This window comes from Rhinatrema bivittatum, chromosome 8 (assembly GCF_901001135.1).
Source record: "Rhinatrema bivittatum chromosome 8, aRhiBiv1.1, whole genome shotgun sequence".
Classification (NCBI taxonomy): Eukaryota; Metazoa; Chordata; class Amphibia; order Gymnophiona; family Rhinatrematidae; genus Rhinatrema; species Rhinatrema bivittatum.
Genome location: NC_042622.1, coordinates 267,838,025 through 267,859,163, shown reverse-complemented (window position 1 = coordinate 267,859,163; position 21,139 = coordinate 267,838,025). Strand labels below are relative to the sequence as shown.

At 47.2% G+C, this 21,139-nt stretch overlaps 1 protein-coding gene across 1 annotated transcript in view; it reads left to right on the top strand.

The window, feature by feature from the left end:
- Positions 1-7,180: 7,180 nt before the first annotated feature.
- TMPRSS9 (transmembrane serine protease 9) overlaps positions 7,181-21,139 on the top strand; it is a 139,054-nt gene continuing 125,095 nt past the window's right edge. The window contains exons 1-4 of the mRNA XM_029610788.1: positions 7,181-7,357; positions 9,197-9,324; positions 16,212-16,279; positions 19,661-19,842. Of these exons, the coding sequence (XP_029466648.1) occupies positions 7,207-7,357; positions 9,197-9,324; positions 16,212-16,279; positions 19,661-19,842 (529 nt within the window). The 5' untranslated portion in view covers positions 7,181-7,206. The remainder of the gene's footprint in view (positions 7,358-9,196; positions 9,325-16,211; positions 16,280-19,660; positions 19,843-21,139) is intronic.

Genomic DNA, 21,139 nt, shown 5'->3' with positions numbered 1-21,139 from the left:
TCTTTAGAGTAGATGGAGCTGAAGGGTAATTTTCTTACTTGAGTAAAAAGATTATGTGAGAAGCCTTCAGCGTGTATCAGAATTAATGGAGACTATTCCAAGAGTTTCCCCAGTGAGAAGGGGAACCTGACAGGGTTGTCCTTTACCATCAGGTGTCTGACAGTGTTAAAGGTATAGAAATAAACAGCACACTTACAAAATGTTTCTATTCACTGATGATATCCTGTTCACGCTGTCGAATCTGATAAGTACCATTAGGATACTGACGCAAGAAATGGCGAATTTTAGTACTGTGTCTGGATTTAAGATGCATGCCTAAAAAAATCCAAGCTTATGAATATAAATTTACCAGCTGGGATGGTAGAGGATATGAAACATCTTTTTGTTTTCAAATAGGCTAAAGAAGGGGGATACACTATTTGGGGATCCAAATTGGGGCAGAGAGAGCGAAATTATTTAAGAAGAATTATGATCCCTTGGACAAAGCTATTTCCCAAAATTTACGAAAATGGGAAAGGTTTAATATTTCTTGGATGGGGAGAATAGCGGTGATTAAAATGAACAGACTACCTTGGTTTAGTTACCTGCTGCAGGCTCTCCGAATACCTTTTTCTGAGGGAATGCTAAATATATGGAAAGGAAATTATTTCAATTTGTCTGGAGACAAAGGCCACCTAAGTTGGCAAGAGGAGAGGTTTGGGAGTACCATGATTACAATGGTACTACATTGCTTCTCAGACTCATGCGGTGATAGACTAGCAAACAAAAGATGGGTTAAGTTGGAAAATGATATTGGCAAGGAGATATCCCTTGGAGCATTGCCATGGATACCTGAACAGGTCAGTCCTTCTAGCCTGGGGTTGTCACTGATGATTTCCCAATTTACATTGCAGGTAGGAGATAACTTGATGCATCTATGGGTGTGGGATAGATGATATTTATTTAGGTCTTCCTTTCAGAGTATTAAGGATTTTGTTCCAAGCTTTACTACTATTGTTGTGGTCCTGGTCGCTGGACTCGCGACCGGGTCCTTACCTTTCTTTCACCCCGAACCCCGCGATGAAGTCCGGAGTTTTCTGGGCCTTGTCAAGCCTCTTCGCGGCAGTGTCTCCACGAGGGAGACGCCGCCAAGCTCCGATCTCAAGCTCCACCCCTTAGGCGCATGCCAGTGGCGCGAAACCACGGCTGGCCCCCAAGATGACTTCAGACGCCGGCAGAATATTTAAACCCGGCGTCTGACTGAAGACTTTGCCTTGCAACAGGGTTCACTCCACGGAGTTACTAGTTGCCTCGTCATTCCTTGTTCCTGAGTTCCTGTTCCAGCTTCCGAGTTCCTGATCCAGCTTCCGAGTTCCTGATCCTGCCTCCGCTCCTGCTCCAGCCTTCCTGACATTTGGACTGACTTTCTAGTTTCTGATTCCGGTACGCCCTTGGTTCTCCCTTGTCTGCTGCCAGCCCTGACCTCGGACTGTTCTCATCTGCTAGAGTCTGCTCTGGGAGACCATTCCTAAGTCCCAGCGGCCCGGGTCCTCACAGGCTTCTCCCGGGGGGACCGCAGGCTTTCCGGTGATGAAGCTCCTGTCTGGTCTCCCGGCTCCGTGCCACCTCCCGGCCATCTCATCACTGCGGAAATCTCTCTTCTTCCATTCTTAATCCGCACGGCCAGCCCAAGGGTCCACTAACCCCAGTGATAACAGTTTGCAAGGCCATGGACCTGGCGGACATTTCAGGACTCCAGGCCATTCCTGGAATGGCACAACGTCTGCAGCAGCAGCATTGTCTAGACGTCCTGGCAGCTACCGTCGAATGGTTGGCCAATCGCTTGGATGCCACACCTCCGTAGGCGCCACCCGTGCACCTTCCGGTACCTGTTCTGGGATCTACCGCACTCACTCAGCTACCGGCTCCACCTCGCTACTTGGGCAAGGCCAAAAGCTGCCGAGGGTTCTTGAACAATGTTATATAAGATTTTCACTTCTGCCAAGCCAGTTCCCTTCTGATTCAGTGAAGGTGGCGTAGATCCTGTCCTTACTGGATGGAAAAGCGCTAAGTTGGGCCTTACCCATGTGGGAGCGCAATGATCCTATGTTGAATAACCTGCAGCAATTCGTACTAAGTTTCAAGCAAGTGTTTGATGAGCCTGCACGGTTTTCGACTGCTACTTCGGAACTACTGCAGCTACGACAAGGGCCCTAGTCCTTGGCTGATTATGCGATAGAGTTCCGCATGCTGGCCACGGAGGTAGGATGGCGCGAGGACAGCTTGCGTGGAGTTTTTCTGGAGGGTCTGTCCACACGCATCAAGGATGAGCTGGCTGCCAGAGACCTACCAGACGATCTTAATAGTTTAATTGATCTGGCTGGGTGAATTGATCGCCGTCTTCAGCAAAGGGCTAAGGAGGGGCATCCACCGTACAGGCAAATAGCGTTGGCTCCTGCCTTTTCTAAACCGCTGACGTCTCCTCCTCCCCATTCTGCTTCTCACTCGGAGCTATCTGCAGAGGAGCCCATGCAACTAGGGCGGACCCCTTTGACTGCAGAGGAGAGGCGACGTCATCGAGCATTGGGTCTCTGTCTGTACTGTGGCAGCAAAGGCCACTTCCTGGCCTAATGTAAGGAACGTTTGGAAAACGCCAAAGCCTAGGCGCCACTGGGGAGCTGCTCCTAGGCTGTGTTAATTCCGCTCCTCAATGTACGGTCCCAGTGACCCTTGAGTACCCTGGAGGATCTTTTTCCACACTCACTTTCATTGACTTCGGGGCAGGAGGGAACTTTATCCTGTCTGATTTGGTGCAACAACTTCAGTTACTAGTTCTTCCTCGTGATACTCCACTGTGGATCACCTCTATTCGGGGTACGTTACTGCCAGGAAGTATCTCTGTCTCCACTGCTCCCATCACACTCCGGACGGGAGTGCTCCATTCTGAGAAACTATCCTTTTTGATTTTGGAAAAAGCGGTACACCCTATTGTACTAGGGTTACCGTGGCTGCAACTACACTCCCCAGTTATCCATTGGGACACTTTACAAGTGGCAAGATGGAGTCCCTACTGTTTTTCTAACTGCCTATCTTCCCCGTCTCGTCGCAGTGTAGCCATATTAAAGACTTCTATAGCACCACCAGCACTATATGCAGAATTTACGGAAGTGTTTTCCAAAGAGAAAGCGGAGATCCTGCCACAGCACCATCCCTTCGATTGTGCAATTGAATTACCACGCCTCCCCGAGGAAGGGTATACCCGCTATTTCTTCCAGAGACACAAGCTACGTCCAAGTACATTTCTGAGAACCTTGACAGAGGATTCATCCAACCATCCAGATCACCCGCCGGTGCGGGGTTTTTCTTTGTTGGGAAAAAAGATGGTATCTTAAGGCCATGTATTGACTACAGGGCTTAAACGCCATCACTCAACGGGATTGTTATCCCTTAACATTGATTCCCAAACTCTTGGACAGGTTACAAGGAGTTAAAATAGTTACCAAGCTTGATCTTCATGGAGCTTACAATCTGGTCCAAATTCGCCCAGGAGACGAATAGAAGACTGCCTTCAGCCTTCAACACCAGAGACGGGCATTACGAGTACCTAGTAATGCCTTTTGGATTATGCAATGCTCCAGCAGTCTTCCAAAACCTGATGATTGAGGTACTTCGTGAAATGCTGCACTCTTCAGTTATCGTATACTTGGATGATGTTTTGATCTACTCCCAAGGTTTGGATTCTTATCGGCAACACGTGAAACAGGTGCTACAGATCCTAAAAGACAATCACCTTTACGCAAAACTGGAAAAATGCCTGTTTGAACGGGAGTCACTTCCCTTTTTGGGCTACATCGTTTCCTCTACAGGATTCCAGATGGATCCCGATAAAGTCTCTGCCATTAAAGACTGGCCCTGTCCTACGGGAGTAAAAACTCTACAACGCTTCCTGGAATTCGCAAATTTCTATAGACAATTCATTCCTCATTATTCCCTTAAAGTTGCATCACTCACCGCCCTCACCAAAAAGGGGGCTGACGCCAGAGTATGGCCCAAGGCAGCCTGCTAAGCTTTTGAGGAGTTGAAGGAGGCATTCCTGCTCGAAACTTGTCTACATCATCCGGATCCACAGCGCCCCTTTATTGTGGAGGTGGACGCATTCAACATCACAGTAGGTGCAGTACTCAGTCAAACCTCCAGTAAAGGGAAGTTACTTCCATACTCATATTTCTCCAGGAAATTCTCCGCAGCAGAACATAACTACAGTATTGGGCACAAGGAACTTCTAGCTATCAAATTGGCCTTCGAGGAGTGGAGACAATGGCTGGAGGGAGCATTACACCCCATTACGGTCTACATGGATCATAAGAATTTAGAATTCCTATGTCGAGCCCAGCGATTAAATCCCAGACAAGCCCGCTGGTCCCTTTTCTTCAGTCGCTTTGATTTCTCCCTTCGCTATAGATCAGCAACCAAGAATATATGGGCGGACGCATTGTCCCAAACAGGAGGAGGTAGGGGAGCCACCACAATACATCCTGGATCCAGCAAGAGTTAATATAGCAAGCACCAACTTAAATCCCCTGGGCAAAACAGTGGTTCCACGTCATTTACAAAGGAGAGTACTGTCATGGGCTCATGATTCCCTCACCGGAGGACATACTGGTTGGGAGAGAACATTGGAACTCCTGTCCCGCTTTTATTGGTGGCCACGTATGGGGCAAGATATTCGTACTTATGTCAGCTCCTGTCCTATCTGTGCTAAACAGAAGCCTTTGCCAGGGCAACCGTGGGGACTTCTTCAACCTTTGCCCATACCAGTAGAGCCCTGGACACACTTAGCCACAGATTTTGTGGTTGATCTGCCATCTTCTGAAGGGAAGACTGTCATTTGGGTCACAGTGGACCGCTTTTCCAAGATGGCTCATTTCGTTCCACTTCCCAAGCTCCCTTCAGCGCCAGAATTGGCCCGACTCTTCACACAGCATATCTTCCGGGTTCATGGTCTGCCTCTGAATATTGTTTCAGACAGAGGACCGCGGTTTATCACCCGATACTGGAGGGCATTATGTAAGAAATTTGGAGCCGGAAGTGAAGCCACTTTGATGGGTATCAGTTGTGTGGAGAGCACACCAATTCATGCTGTGAGCCTTTCCAGGACTCCTGTGACCTGATCCAAAACATTCTGTGGTTGTTGTGTATATTGTGCCATACCAGGAATGGCATGGAGCACGACAAGTTCTGCTGGGTCCATGGCCTTGGCAAACTGTTTGTGGGGCAGCTCTCTGGCCATTCCCAAAGCCCTTTTGGACTACAGGCGGTGATGTGGACCCCTATGTGGTGAGGCAGCAAGAAGCACCACTGATGAGCCCTGATCACAGGCGGATACCAAGGCACAATCAGGTGCAGGCAGACGCCAAGAGGCAGTCTGGGGTCGAGGCAGGTAGCAGGCAAGCAGAATCCAGACCAGTCCAAGGTCGAGATGTTACCCAGGTAGAGAGTCCATCAAGGTAGGTTGAGAGAACATTGCACAAATCTCATCTTTGGGTGAGTTTCCTCACTCCGAGGGTCATCAAATCTTCACAAGAGAGCACTGTTCTGTTCGCACGTCTCACTTTGAATGTCAAAGTGGCCCCTACCCCTACACTAATGCCTAAACCTCACTTCGAGTTACTAGGTGGGCCTCCCATAGAGATATAAATGCCTATCTAGTGTGAGGGCATTATGGCTAGTGTCTCTCTCTCACTCTCCCTCCCTCCCTCTCCCTCTCCTTCTCCCTCCAGTGATGGTCGGAGGAACCTGAGGCTGGCTCTTTTGTTCATTTTCCTTCATTTCATTAAAAAAAAAAAGGCTGTTATCACTGCCACAAACCCCATTCCACTCCTGAATCCTCCTCTTATCCTTCTCAGCAACCCCTCCTTCCTCCACGGTACTCTCTTACCCTCCTGTCTTCTTGTTGAAAATGTCTTCATGGGGCAGCAGTGAGCCTTGGTCACAGAGAGCGGTGGTAGCTGCTGGGCAGGTGCCATTGGGAATAGCTCCTGCCCTATGGAGAAATTTTCAGTAACAGAATAAGATGATTGGGAGCGGGGAAGCTGAGGATGATTGGTGAAAGCCCGAGAATGGGGTTATTTTTGGGTGGCAGTGAAATGAAATGCACTACCGCCCCCCAAACAATATCTGTGCACATATCCATGTACCACGCCTTCTTGAAGTTGTGGGAAATTAAGTCCTTCGGCAAAAGTCACACTGTTTGGAAATGTTGCAAGCAGACTGACTTTCTGGCTTTCAGCATTGTTTTTGCCTCACTTTTGCCCTGTACACCTTGCCCTAGTGCAGCCTACAATTTATAGGGTAAAAACAAGTTTAATGATCTAATTAGATTTTGCTTTATTATTGAGAACTCGAGTTTGAGCACTCAGAGCCACGCAATGCATCTCACTCCTGACTTCTAGCAGCCCCTGCTGTCCCAGCTCTGACTCAAACACAGCTCTGCCCATGCACCTGGATCCTCCCCTGCAGCACTCCCAGCTGTTCCACTACTGAGAGCCCACACACAGCTCTGTCATAAGAGATGGCTCTGACACTTCCAAACTTGCATCATTCAGGACTTTTAGGTTAGTTTATTGTCTTAAATTGTGCACATTTCTGGAGCTGAACTGCACCTGTCTTCACTTTATTTAAAAACCGTTCTATGCCGGCGTTCAGTGATACACCGTCACAACGGTTTACACGTAGGCACGTAAATAGGTTTGGTTTGGTTTATAAATTATCTGGAAGGTGCCAATAAATCTATCGGTTACATGATTTAAAATAATACAAGCTAAATGGAAGGTGGAATGGAATTCCATTTATATGATTAAGTGGAATAGCCATACATGTGATATACTGTATTTCCTTAAATTAATACTTAATTACGAGAAAAAATAATAAAGTAGTCATATGTTATTTGGTGACTTTTAATTGTGTGTAGATGTTCTTTTTCTTGTTCAATAGTATTTCTTACTCACCATTCTCACTATGAAAAGCTTTTTTGAAGAGCCATGTTTTTAAACTTTTCTTGAAGAGTTTTAGATCTCCTATTAATCTTATTTCGAGTGGCATTGTGCTCCATAATATTGGACTCGCTTTCCCCCACCTCACCTCACCTCCTTCTGGTCTGTTTGCTTTCAATAAACTACTTCTCCTTTCTTTCACATTGCAGATCACCTGCAAAGTTGTTTTTAGAGCATGGAACAAAAGGACATTGATCAGAAGCTGGCGTTGGACATCCAGAAGGTGAAACTCCTGCAGCCTGTGTGCTGTAAGGGCACAGCCACTCTCCTCCTCCTCCTCCTCCTCACCAGCATCACAATTAGTGTCTTCCTGGGAATCCTAATAAGTGAGTCACTGGGGCAGAGAGGCTGATTATCTGTCTTGTCTGGAGGGCTGGACTGAAGAGAGCTTTGTGTGAGAGGAGACCAGGCCAGGTGACTGCCCATGACCCCCAAAAGTGAAATCAGGCCTTTTCCCAGAAATGAAAGTTATGTAATCATTAAGGCGTTGATTTGGCAGAAAGTCTAAGGCATGAATTGCACGCAGGCTTAAGAGACTCAAATGGGGAAGGTTCTCCAGTGGGGGGAGAAAGGAGATCAGAGCCGATCTCTCCCTCTGAGATGAACTGCAGCTCCACACTTTCCAGTGAGATAAGAGGCAGCCTCCTTTGTGTGGTTTGTAATCCTGAAATAAGCTAAGAACGAGTGGAAGTATCCTAAAAGTACAGGTGGGATATTACCCCTGAGACAGAGACCAGAACCTGACCTATCAAACCGAGGATTAGAACTCAGACGCACAAGGGGATAAAATGACTTCTCCAGGCTTGCACACACAGAGGCTGAGTCAAATTAGAACTCGAGGCTTATGGGTGGTGGGGAGAAGCGACTTGTTCCGAGGTCGGAGAGTCCGAGACAGAGCTGAGGTTTGATGCCTGGAACTCTTGCTTTTCCTAAAACCTGCTGGGGAAGCGCAGGGCCCCGGAGGCTGATTCGTCCCCCGTTTCTGTCGGGGAGAAACACAGACGACGCTCCCCAGCTCCGCTGAAATTAGTACTTCCGGGCTTCTTGCGCTGTGAGCTAGTCACCTTTGTTTTCACAAGAAAAGGCAGTGATGGGGGTTCTCTTATGGGTAGAGTTTAAAAGGAGCCCGTGCGCGTGGTTCCCGTCGCCGATGCGCGCATGTTATAAAATCCGATGCACGTGCGCGCCCGATTTTATTTCGGCGCGTGCAGTTGGCGCGTAAGGGGAGGGGGAATTTTTGACAAAGTGATGCATTTGGGACATCCCCAGTTCTCTACCCTCCCCCCCCCACCTAACCTTCCACCATTTTCCCCTCTCCTCCCTGACCCCTAAACCCTACCTATCTACCCTCTTTTTTTTTTTTTTTGATCAAGGACTTACCTGGTCCTTTGGACTAGTAGTAAGTTCCGCGCACCGGCCGCCGCTATCCTGGCCGGCCCCTGCCCAGCCCAGACCTCACCCCCCACCCCCCGGCTCGCTCCTGTGACGGAGCCCGGCACTTCCGCGCATACCGGGAGATACACGCATGTCTGGGCCGATTTTTAAAATGCGCTCGGTGCGGCCACGTGCCTATCTCCCGGTTCTTGCGTGTGTCGAGCTTTAAAAGTCTACTTTTTAGGGCGCACAGAGCTGAAAAGAGCAATATTTTTTCAATATTTTATTTTGCTAGTCTGCACTGATGATATTGGACGAGCTCCAATTATGGAACAGTCAGTTGGGTTTTGCCTCCTCACCCATGCCAAGCCAACGAACAACTGGATTGATTAGAAAACAGGGTATTAATTTGCTGGAAATACTCTCTCTTCTTGATGTCAGTATTCAAAATTAGTCCTAATCAAATGATTTTATTTAATACAGTGAAAATATATTACCCATCCTTCCCGCATTTTATTTTCTAGCAATAAACCGCGCTGGACAAGGTTCCATCCAATACAACTATGTGCATAATGAATGTACGTCTTCTGTTACTATGTATTATATGTGATTATTTAACATTTTGGAATTTATTTATATGCAAAAAACAACATACAAACTGCATTGTATGACACGAGCAGGGAAAACAGTGCAGGAGTTCTTAGAAGTGGAGGCGGTGACCATTTTGGTGAGTTACTCAGGCTGGAGCCTCCCTCTTGCACTAAAGCAGGTCCTTGCTTTTTCCTTTGCAGCATTTTTATCATCTCAAGACCTGGTGGTTGAACACACGGTGGAGATAAAAGGCATTCAGTATGAGAGCAGCTTGCAAAACAGCACGTCTGAGTACTACAGGACGTTGACCGCTGCTCTTCACAGACTGGTAAGAAGGATCCTGAACTGTGTGCAAACTGGAGAAGGAGCTTACCTTTACTGCTGCCACACCGGCTGTCCTGGAGGATGCCAGCAGCTGTACAAATAGGCCTCATGGTTCCTAGCAATGGGGCTGACTGCGTGCAGTGTCGGCAGCCCCTGCCCTGATGGTTGCTTCAGCACCCACCAGTCTCATAGGCGGTGATAGAAGTTGCCTCAGCTGCAGGGTAGGGTGAAACTGTGAGGGTTCAGCAGAAGGCAGAAACAGGGAAACACAGGGAACAAAAAGGCCATTCAAGAAGTCCCCAGGTACAAGCTCAGATTTAAGTTTAGGGCTGGTAATCACAGCATTCCATAGCATACAAAGGGGCCGAGGGAAAACAGTGCGCTCTGCCTGTATTCTGGCCTGTGCGGAGTATGTTATCCTATAGGGTTGTGCAGGGGAAAATAACATGTTTTTGTTTTTGCTTCATTTTCAGGAGGCTTTTTTCCCCACAAATTTCGGTTCGTGGATTCTTCAATTTGCGTCACTCATGAGAAAAATATGAATCAGGCAATAAAGAAAAAAAAAACAGCCAAAAAAACAAAAACAAGGGCTCCCTCCGATCTGGAAAAATGCCAGGGCCAGGATCCTTCCTGGCTCTCACTTATCCAGTCTGTGGGGATCCATTGATGAAGCCTAGGCCCAGGCTAAAGCTTCTACTTGGATAGGCTAAGGGTGTAGTAGGCTGTTGAGATCTAGGCCTAACCAAGGCCGATGCCTCAGCTCCACCCAGTTCCTGGGCACCAGAACCTCAGTCTAGGTTGGAGCCCGGACCCAGCCTGGAGGCCATGCCCCAATGCCAAAGTCGAGACCTGAACCCAAACCTGATGCCGCGACCTGACCCAGTGGCCAGGCCATGACACTTGGGCCTTGACCTAGGCTGGAGCCCGGACCCAGGCCCAGAGTCATGACCTGACCCAGAGGCCAGGTCCTGATGATGGGACTGCAACCTGTACCCAGCCCTGACACCGGAGGCCAGGACCTGATGCCTGGGCCTCAGCCTAGGGTCAGGCCCAGGCCCGGAGCCCTGGCCTCGTAGCTCCTCCTGTGTCATCCTCTTCTTTCCTCTGATGCCGTGTGCTGGTGTAGCTCTAGAGTTAATTAACTCCGCATTTACTCCAGTAGACAGTGCCATTTTGATATTTGGCATTGCCATTCAATTACATCAAAATGTCGCCGTCCACTGGGGTAAGTTCGCCAGTGTTAATTAACTCAGGTGCAACCCAAACATCAGAAGAAAGAAGAGAATGACACGGTAGGAGCCGTGAGGCCTGTGCTGCAGGCCTGGGCCTGACCCTAGACTGAAGCCCAAATGTCAGGACCCAGCCTCCAGGCCAGGCCTCGGCCCCTGGCGACAGGAACCAGCTTCTGGGTCAAGTCATGGCTTTGGGCCTGGGTCTGGGCTCAGCTGAGACCAAGGCCCAGGTATCTGGATCCTGCCTCTGGGTTGGGTTATGGCAATGGGCCTGGGCCGAGGCCCAGGCATCAGGACCCGAGGCCCAGCCTTGCCATGGGATACCCGATGGATCATGTAAGAACTTGTTTGGGTCTCGGCCGAAGCCCCGGCATCAGGCTGGGCCTAGGCTGAGGTGCCGGTGTGGCGCTTGGGTGTAGACCATGGTCCCTGCTTAGGCCTGATACATTAATTTCAAACAAATACAACAAAGTTTGTTTCATTTGGGGGGTCTCCAATTCATTTTGGGGCCCCCAAATGAAACAAATTTCCCTTATTTGTCGCATTTTTTAAAATTTGTTTGAATCGAATGCACATCCCTATTATCCTGCCAGTGTGCAGCCTAAATGCATAATTGCAAACTGCATGCAAAGTTTAAATCAATGGCTCTTTGATAATAAATTGAACCTTAATATCAGTAAGACAAAGCTGATTTTCTTAAATCGCTGTCTCTCTAAGATTTGACGACTGGGTTATTTCTTTCTCAATCATATATGCAATCTTGGTGTCATACTTAACCCAATCTTTCCTTAAACCCTGAGGTAAAATCCATGGTGCAAAACTTCTTTTATAAACTTTGGGGCTGATGCAATAAAAGTGCACCGAAAGCGGGCGCTCGGTGTTGAAAGTCTGCTTTTCCTAACTCGCGCCCAGGAACCTCTCCCGGGGGCGCCATGCAATATTTAAATTAGGGGGCGCACTGCCAAGGAAGCGCTAGTGTCGATTGTGCACCCCTAGCAGCTCCTTGGCAGCGGGTGCCCAGGAGAGTTCGGCTGTCCGCGGATTAGGAAAGTGGACGCTTGTTAACTGAGCATTCATTTCCCTAGGTTGACCACGGCACTTTTTTTTTTTTTTAACTTTAACATTATGGTTCTTCCGACTTAATATCGGCACAATATTATTTCGGAGGATGAACAGAAATGCAGTATTTTCTGCTTTTCTGTACAACTTTTTCGGGTGCCCAGAAATTAACGTCTGTGGGTCCGGTGAATAACTAATAGGCTCATCGATATGCATTTGCATGAGATGAGTGCTATTAGTTTCACGGTGTGTTGGATGCATGTTGTGGACACGCTAATCCCCTTATAGCATGAGGGGCTGTGGACGCGCCTCCAAAACGCGTGTCCAGCCACGGGTTAAACAGTGCACTCGGCTGAGCGCACTGTTTTCCCTCGGCCCCTTTGCATGCTAAGGAAGTTGAAATCTTATTTATCTTCACCTGACTTCCGTACTATACTGCAGGCACTCATAATTCCTCAACACCTAATTTCTCCCTTGACCCATCTTAACGGAAAACCCTCCCCCTAAGTTCCTTTCATATTTCCAAAATTGTCAAGGGTCTTGGACTTGTCTGATTAATTTTCAACCATGCAAACTTCCCAAATTGATTCTGAAAGTCTAATACCTTTCCTAAAGACTCTTTTGTGTTTATAAGAAAAATTAACAACACATCAGCCAAGGCTGCCACCTTGAATAGAAACATAGAAACGACGGCAGAAGAAGACCAAACGGCCCATCCAGTCTGCCCAGCAAGCTTTCACACTTATTTTTTATTTTCTCATACTTATCTGTTGCTCTTGGCTCTTAGTAACCTTTTGGTTCTATTTCCCTTCCACCCCCACCATTAATGCAGAGAGCAGTGCTGGAACATATTTTGTGCCCTTTGGTGGAGGCACATATTCAGACTCTCTAAAATAGAGATATATTCTGCTTTATTTTCTTTATTCAGATGTTTTATTAGCTTTGCCTTAGCTATTTTTAACTTCTCTTCTAATTGCAGTATAATCTTATTGAGATGAGTATTCCTTCCATTTAAATATGATATGATTTCTCCTCTTAAGACAGCTTTGCTAGTCTCCCAAAAAAGCTGTGGTGAATCCACATGTTGGCCATTAAGTACAAATTCTTTCCATTTATTTTGTAGAAAAGTCTGGAAATCAACATCTCCCTTTAAATAGCTTGGGAATTTCCAGAGAGTCTCTCCCCTCTCAATTTCAGATAGTCTAACATCAACCCAAACTGGAGTATGATCCAAGACTCCTGGAGTGTCAATCTCTGCTGCAGTTACTTTAGAGAACCCCTCTTGGGAAACCAATATATAGTCAATTCTGGAGAGAGATGTGTAAGCTCTTGAGACATGTGTGAAATCTTTTACCTTCCGGTTTAAAACTCTCCACACAACCAATGCTCGTAACTTTCGGCACAAGAATGCAATGCCCTTCTCTTTATTGCTCCCCAATTGTTTAGGGCTAGGCGACCTATCCAGCATTGGGTCTTGAACACAACTGTAGTTGCTCGCTATAAATAAGAGACCTTTTACATTTGCTATTAATGTTTGTTAACCTGACAAAAGAGTTATGGTCATAATCATGAAGAGCATAGAGATTGCAGATAGTAAGTTCTTTCCCATTTAATTTCCCCATCATACTTATGAACCTACCCTCAGGGTCTTGAACTACAATGCCAACTAGCAAATTTGTAGTCTTGCTTATGAGAATGGCTACCCCTGTTTTTCTTCCCCTCACTGTTGAACAATAACAAGAGCTCACCCGTTCTCTGACCAATTTTTTTACTTTCTATCTCTGAAAGATGGGTTTCTTGTAGGCATGCAATAGAAGCTTTATTCCTTTGTAGATGCTGTAATACTTTTTCCCTCTTAATTGCAAAGCCCAACATTCCAAGTGATAATTCTAGAGATCTCACCCATTATCCACCATATCTAAATGTGAGACACCCAGCCTTGCCCCCACACTTCGATTACCCTTATATAACTCTCAATGAATACAGCCTGCAAAGCAGTCTTGCCTCCCAACATCAACTTGGAAAACCTCCTTAGGAATTGCCCCTTATTCGAAACCTACCCTACTCCTCTCTCTCCCTTTCCCTTCCTCCCTCCACCCCATAACAACATTTCATATTTCCTGTGTTCTTCACACTAAGATAGAGCCACACTATATGTGACCTGGTGCCATCCCCTCCTCCTACATCTGCATTATTCCAATGAACCAATATACACGACGACAGGCAAGTGAACCAGAAAACCTGTCTTACTATTGAAACTCTTGCTGTTCTAAATTGTGACCCAAAAACCTGTAAGAAAAAAGATGGTTCCCCCGTAAGTAATCCGAAAAAATTGTGTAGAATAAATGAAATGTCCACACAAGACTCACTGGTGTTCATATATATTTACTTTGGTTTGGCAACTCCACAGTTTTCAAGTAATACCACAGGTACGTTTGATGCTTTGTTAAGAGTTATTAAGCTCCCATCTGTTTTTTGGTCCATGCAGTATGTTCTTTTGAATTTGTCTTTTCAGAATTGATAACGTTACCTCCGTCCCTCCCGACGCAGCCTTGCGGCGAAACACGGGTCCGTGTCGGGGGACCCGCTTGAATATAAGATTGTATTCCTTGAAAACCGTGGAGTTGCTGAACCAAAGTAAATATATATGAACACCAGTGAGTCTTGTGTGAACGTTTAATTCATTCTGCACAATTTTTTCGGATTATTTGATTTGTGTGCGGTCCTGCTCTTCGTTTTGGTTTTTGGATTTCCCCCCGTAAGTAAACATTTCTACAAACACAAGCCATGCAAACAGTGCCCCAATGAAACCCCCAGAGTATAAATTCCCCGCAGTTAGACAGTTATTTACCGACGAGTCACAGAAATATATTGCTTGGCAGTGACACAACTTCGGCAGGTCCATCCGCCGTGCTATCTCTCCACATCATCAAGGCATCATAAGGCATTCAAAAAGTGGGCAACTTATCAAGCAATGATATCTCATGAAGCAAAATGTAGGAGTACACTTCTCAGTGAGTTCTCTGGAAATTTTCACATCAACTCTAAAATCGGAGGATCGGAGTACTTAGGCATAGAACAGAAAATTAACTTGCAACTCAGTGACGAGCTGATCAGTATCTGCCGCTGTACTGCCCAGTCTTCTAGCTCTGTAGTCACTACCTTCCATAATGGCGCAGTTAATTGGCAGGTGAGGAGTCTACAAATTTCTGAGCCTCCGCCGCTAATTCAAAGGAAGGAGCTGTTGCCATTTTTTCCAAATGCATAACCTTGCCGGAAGCTGCAGCAAAAAAATGCACTTATTTATATACCAACATTCGATCTCAATCACATCGGTTTACATTCAGGTACTGTAGGTATTTCTCTATCCTTAGAGGGCTTATAATCTAAATTTTTTTTATACCTGAGGCAATTGAGGGTAAAGTGACTTGCCCAAGGTCACAAGGAGCGACAGCAGGACTCGAACCCTGGTCTTCTGGTTCATAGTCCACTGCTCTAACCACTAGGCTACTCCTCCTTCCTTGAGGAACTTGTTTTGCAACCAGCCTGGCACAAATGGGCCTGAATTCCTTCCGTCTTGTGGCCGCCTGAAAAGAGAAATCTTGGAAAAGCCTTCTCGAGCTGTTTTTGTAATTCCATGAGGCTTGTTTTCGAGGCCCGCCAGATTGCCTGCTTATAGTCCCAATTCAAAAATGCTGCAATGATTCTACGGGGGCCTCTGATCACCCAGCATTTTCTGACCCAGCCTATGTGCCCGCTCGATGGCCTGCGTCTTTTTCAAATCCAACAGGCCTAGAGCCTCTGGAAGCCAGACAGTTAAGATTGCAGCCAATTTTCTTTCTCCCAGCTTCTCCGAAAAGCCAAGGTAGCGAAGGTTGTTGTGCCTCAACCTGTTTTCATTCATCTATATTCCCCTTGTACACTTCCAAGCTGAACAGCCCTAACCTCTTCAGCCTTTCCTCATAGGGGAGCTGTTCCATCCCCTTTATCATTTTGGTTGCCCTTCTCTGTACTTTTTCTATTTCTGCTATATCTTTTTTGAGATGTGGCGACCAGAACTGCACACAGTGCAGCCTCACCACGGAGCGATACAGAGGCATCATGATATTCTCTCCTTGTCATTCTCCATTCCCTTCCTAATAATTCTTAGCGTTCTGTTTGCTTTTTTGACTGCTGCTGTACATCATGGGTGGTGATTCCTAATGTGGGACTTAACATTATGTAACTGCAGTTCGGATTCTTTCTCCTATGTTATGTATATTTCTTATAGTCCTATGCTATGTATGGGAATATGGATCCATATTAAGATTACTAGTTGCTTTATAATCTTGGAAATTGAAGCATAATATATTTTTAGAGGATCGCCTCCTCTCTAGTAGCATAGGACGGTCACTGCAGCTGTCTTCTGCTAAACAGATGGACTGTCCACAGCATAAGAGGTAGGTCAGGGGTCCTGAGAGCTGGCTAATGAGCCTTTGGCTGCTTGATCATCATCCCTGTACTATCGGGGTTTGTAACAGTGTCAGGCACTCACATAAAGTGCTTGTTGTGTCTTCACCTCAAGGCCTTTAATATATCGGTTTCTTTTCCTTTTTTCCAGATTAACTCTAGCTTCAGGCACACAAGACTGGAGGGCAGCTATGCTGACAGCTCCATCCTGCACTACTGGTGAGTAGTTTGTGCACCTGGTTAATGACTGCTTCCCTCCCAGCTCTCCCCATCCCAGCTAAGTGTTTGTTAATCTCACTCTGTAGTTGTCTTCCTGCTGTTGGGAGTTTGGGAGGGGTGGTTTCCAGTTCAGCTCTATCTTTTCTTGAGGTGCAGCTTCCAGAACTGCACACAGTACTCTACGTGCAGTCTCACCATGGAGCGATGCATACTGCAAGGCCCAGCTGGGAAGTGCCCCTGGTTTATGCTTTTCTGTAAATTGGTAGGATTGCTGAGGTTTCAGGCTAGCAGAGGCTGGGGGGGAGGCCCTGAAGATGACACAGACTGGTACATTATTGCACGAAGGCTTCAGGGATGCTTGGCACACGCATATTTTCCCAAAGGAATGGAATGGTACAGCATCCTGGCCCCAATCTGTGCTCTGTATGGAGATTGCTATTGTGCTCTATGTTCATGTGTGACCTGAAACGTGCATTATCTTTGGGTGTGTCCCCGGGCGCTTGTATTTATCCTTCTGTGCATGCTGATATCATGGATTCTTCTCAGGCTATGATGACTTTTACTAAACCCACATGAGAATTATCTAAAGGTGATTTTTGCATGTGTCTCCTGGAACTGGGAAGGTCGACTCCAGAGGTCCCATCGGAAGAACGGCACCCGCGTGATTTTTTGGTAGCAACCAAAGCGATGGAAGAATTCAAGCGTGCATGTGATAGATACAGAGTGCGATAGAAAGGGCAGGGAAGAAGGGGTTAAAGAAATGGGCGTAGCATCCCGAATTTTAGTTTAGGGATGGAAGCACAAATGCCCTTCTGCTCTGAACGATGAGAGGCGAGAAAGTCTACCAGAATGCTGTCAAAGTCGACCAGCATGGAGCAGCGGTAAGGCCTTGGTATGCCGTCAGGTATAATTGTAGGGGAGGTGTCAGGTCGCCTGGCGTGGGTGGCAGGATGACGGCTACATTCCTTAGCTAAGAGCAACAAGGATAAGGAGTTACTGCCTGCAGGTGGTCATGTTTCGTTGGCTGTCAGCTGAATTTCCAAACCCATTTATCTGCAGAAATCAGTTCTATCCACGTACATGGCTTGTTAGAAAAGTTTCCAGTTTTTGTCTGCAAAAGGTTATGCGCGTCACTCAATTTCACGCCTACCTTTGCACGCACGAAAAAGGGGCCATTCTGGGAGCGGAGTTGGGACAGAGTTCAGACTTCCAGACCATCCACGTGCACAAGCTATGCCAGGAGAAGGCGAAACTCTGTGCGGGGGAGGCTTGTGAGCATAGTTTCCGAGAATTTTCAGAGTAAACGTAGGCGAGTTCTTTTGCTTTGGGAATTTATGGAAAGTCTGTGGGTAAAAAGTGTCCACATACATGTTTCTGTCTTTAGAAAAATCACCCTCCCTGTGGTGGTGAGGGCAGGGCAAGGAAGAGGGATGACCAGAGCTAGAGCAATATAGGCAAGGGCAACTGGACAAGGCAAGGTTGTGCAAATGATCCTTATTTGCTGATATTCATGACATTACTATGTAATGTTCCACCAACGCTTCCCCATCCAGTGCCTGAAATGAAAAATAGTAGGGACAGGAAAGATTTAACACAATTTACCAGTGTCTTTCTCCCCTCTTCCCCCACTCCCCTCCCACCAGCATTCCACCACTGCTCTCCACTTCACCCTGCCCTCCATCATTCCTTTATACCGCTCTATTGCATTCCCTTGGTAAAAGCCATACCAGACATTGCCTTATTTAAAAGGTCAAAGGCCAACTTTCCTCTGCCTCCCCTCCTCCCTTAGTTGGATCAGCAGCATAGGGACACAGTATGCAACGTGCTCCTTCTCTCCACATTGGCTGCTTCCCTTCATCGTATGCCTCCTGATTACAAAGCAAGCACATGCCATGGGGAAGAGCAGCTGAGAGGACAAGAAACGCATGTTCACCATGCCCCTGCCCTGCCGGCCTGCCACTTACTCTACCCTTAGTACTATGGTCCAGAAAACTAAACCTGAAAAGAGAATTTGAAGTGAAGTTGGCCGTAGACTTTTTAAAATATATCCGAAAGCAAGAAACCTGCTCCATGACCAAGGGGTTAAAGGAGCTCTTAGGAAAGATAAAGTCATCGCAGAAAGACTAAATGAATTCTTTGCTTCTGTGGTTATTAAAGAGGATGTTGGGGAAATACCGGTTCTGGAGACTGTTTACAAGGATGAAAGTTCGGATGAACTTAACCTTAATCTTGGTGGACCTGGAAGATTGACAAACTGAAGCGTAGCAAATCACCTGGACCATATGATATACATCCCAGGGATTTGAGAGAGAGAAAAAATCAAATTTCAGACCTATTAGTAAACATTTGTAACCTATCATTAAAATCATCCATTGTACCTGAAGACTGGAGGATAGCAAATGTAACCCCAATATTTAAAAAGGGCTCCAGGGGCGATCCGGGTAATTATAGACCAGTGAGCCTGACTTCAGTGCCGGGAAAAATAGTGGAAAGTGTTCTAAACATCAAAATCACAGAACATATAGAAAGACATGGTTTAATGGAACAAAATCAGCATGGCTTTTCCCAGGGCAAGTCTTGCCTCACAAATCTGCTTCATTTTTTTTAAGGAGTTAATAAACGCGGATAAAGGTGAACCGGTAGATGTAGTGTATTTGGATTTTCAGAAGGTGTTTGGCAAGGTTCCTCATGAGAGGCTTCTAAGAAAACTAAAAAGTCATGGGATAGGTGGCGATGTCCTTTCATGGATTACAAACTGATTAAAAGACAGGAAACAGAGTAGGGTTAAATGGACAATTTTCTCAGTGGAAAAGGGTAAACAGTGGAGTGCCTCAGGGATCTGTACTTGGACCAGTGATTTTCAATATATTTATAGATGATATGGAAAGGGATTTGACAAGTGAAGTGATGAAATTCATGGATGACACAAAAAAGCCTGGGATGAAGATCCTTCAGTGGCAAAAGGATGGAAAAGAAGCAGCAAATTCCACCCAAAACAGCCGTGATAAATATGACCGCGTTGTGCTTTCTAGAAGGCCCGGCGTTAACTTGCACAGAGGGGCAGTTACCACCCTAAAAGGCACTGGGACCACTTGGAAAGATTCAGCAAGCGTCATGGGGCTGGGGTGAGTAGATATTGGGGTCCATAGGGGAATTAGAAGGAGCATCTGCCCAAAGTGAAGAAATAGCTGCTGGAGGGGCCGTCGTTCGCTATGTTACTGTATTTCTATTAAAGCTCCAGCCTGTCCTGTGTGGTTTCTTGTTTCTTTAATTCTTCCTGGAAGTTTCCTCAGTGGTTTTGGAGAGGAAGCTGCCTTGTACGATGGTCACTGTGCTACTGGACGCTGCATAATCAAACCTATTCCTCCTTTCTGTGGGCAGGAGTGGAAACTGGAGCGTGGTAGCCTGGTGCCGCCTGCGATGGCACCGGACGCCGTCCTCCTCGTGGTGGTGGAGCCCCGCCCTCGTTGAAGCCACCCTCCGTGAGGGCCTGAGTGCTGCCCTGAGGGGCCACAGCATCCCCCTCGCCCGCCACGGGAGCATCTTGTCTGCTTCTGTCAGAGGTAGGTGGGAGACGGGGGACGGGAAGGGGGCTCCCATTGCTGGGCCCCCCCTGTTGAGGGGGACCTGGACACCTGGCAGCGCCGCTGACGGATGGCTCGGTAACCCGAGCCGTGGAAAGGAAGAAGCCCCCAGGCTGCTGCTGCCAGGCTGAGCCTTGGGAATGAGGGGAAATTAATTACGGGCAGACTTTAATTCCTTTGAAGTACAATAATGTCTCTCTCCAGGGATAAGAGCAGGAGGGTGCAGGCATGCAGCGTGTCCATCCAAACAGAGCAGTGGCGTGTAACCGATTTCTTATTAAGGGGCCTCTTCTCGCTAACCAGTTTCTTATCCGGGGGCTCTTGGCAGCTCTGCTCCACTTTGGTGAGATTGCTCTGTGGTTTCATAAAACGATTGAATGAGTGTTTCACCGGTGGAGGGGGCTCTCATGGATGGGCCAAGCTCAGGGGGTGTCAGCGGTTCTGCAGCAGAGAGGACTGGAAGATGGGAATCGAGCCCTAGTGACACCAAAGATTTGCAGAAAACGAGTGGAACCTCGCAAATCAATCTCACAAGCCACGGACGGAAGGAAGCATCTTATCTAAAGCTGTCGGCTCTTCCCTGCTTGTCTGTAGCACCTCTCCATGCTGCCTCGGTGACCCCCCCTGAAGCCATGAAAGTGGCCACTGTCTCCTACCCATTCCCAAACATGCGTATCAGACTCTATAACTTAATTTGATATTAAACTAGATTTTCCTTAAGAAAACAAAACCCAAATCTGCATCCTTCCTGCACACTGCAATGTTTCACAAATCTGTCTCTTCTCCCAACTCGGCATTTTACTTTCAGAGTGGCTTCTACCTGCGATCAGCCCAGCGCTCCTGGGAGCAGCCCTATTTAGCAATAGCCGTGTTTGGGAGGTGACACTGGTAACATGGAGGAGCGGGAGGGCCATCGGTGAGAATCTCCTGAGCATGAACAGGGGAACTACAGGAATGGCTTATAAAGATTTTCAGTCTAGCTCCTTAAAACATGCAAGACTTAGCTGATCTGTTGGGGCGTACAGGGCCGGCGGGAGCATTAGGGTGCACTAGGCAGCTGCTTAGGGTGCTCGGTATAGCAGGGCCCGCTGTCGGATGTGAGGGCGGGCGGCATGTTGGGAAAGCAGCGAGCGAGGGTGGAGAGGCGTGGAGCTGGGAAAGGTCACGTGGTGTGGGAAAGGGGGTTCGTGGTGTGTGTGTGTGTGTGTGTGATCTGCAGGTTGGGTGCGGGAGAGGAGAGAGAGATTGCATGATGCCTAGGGTGGCTGCAGACCCT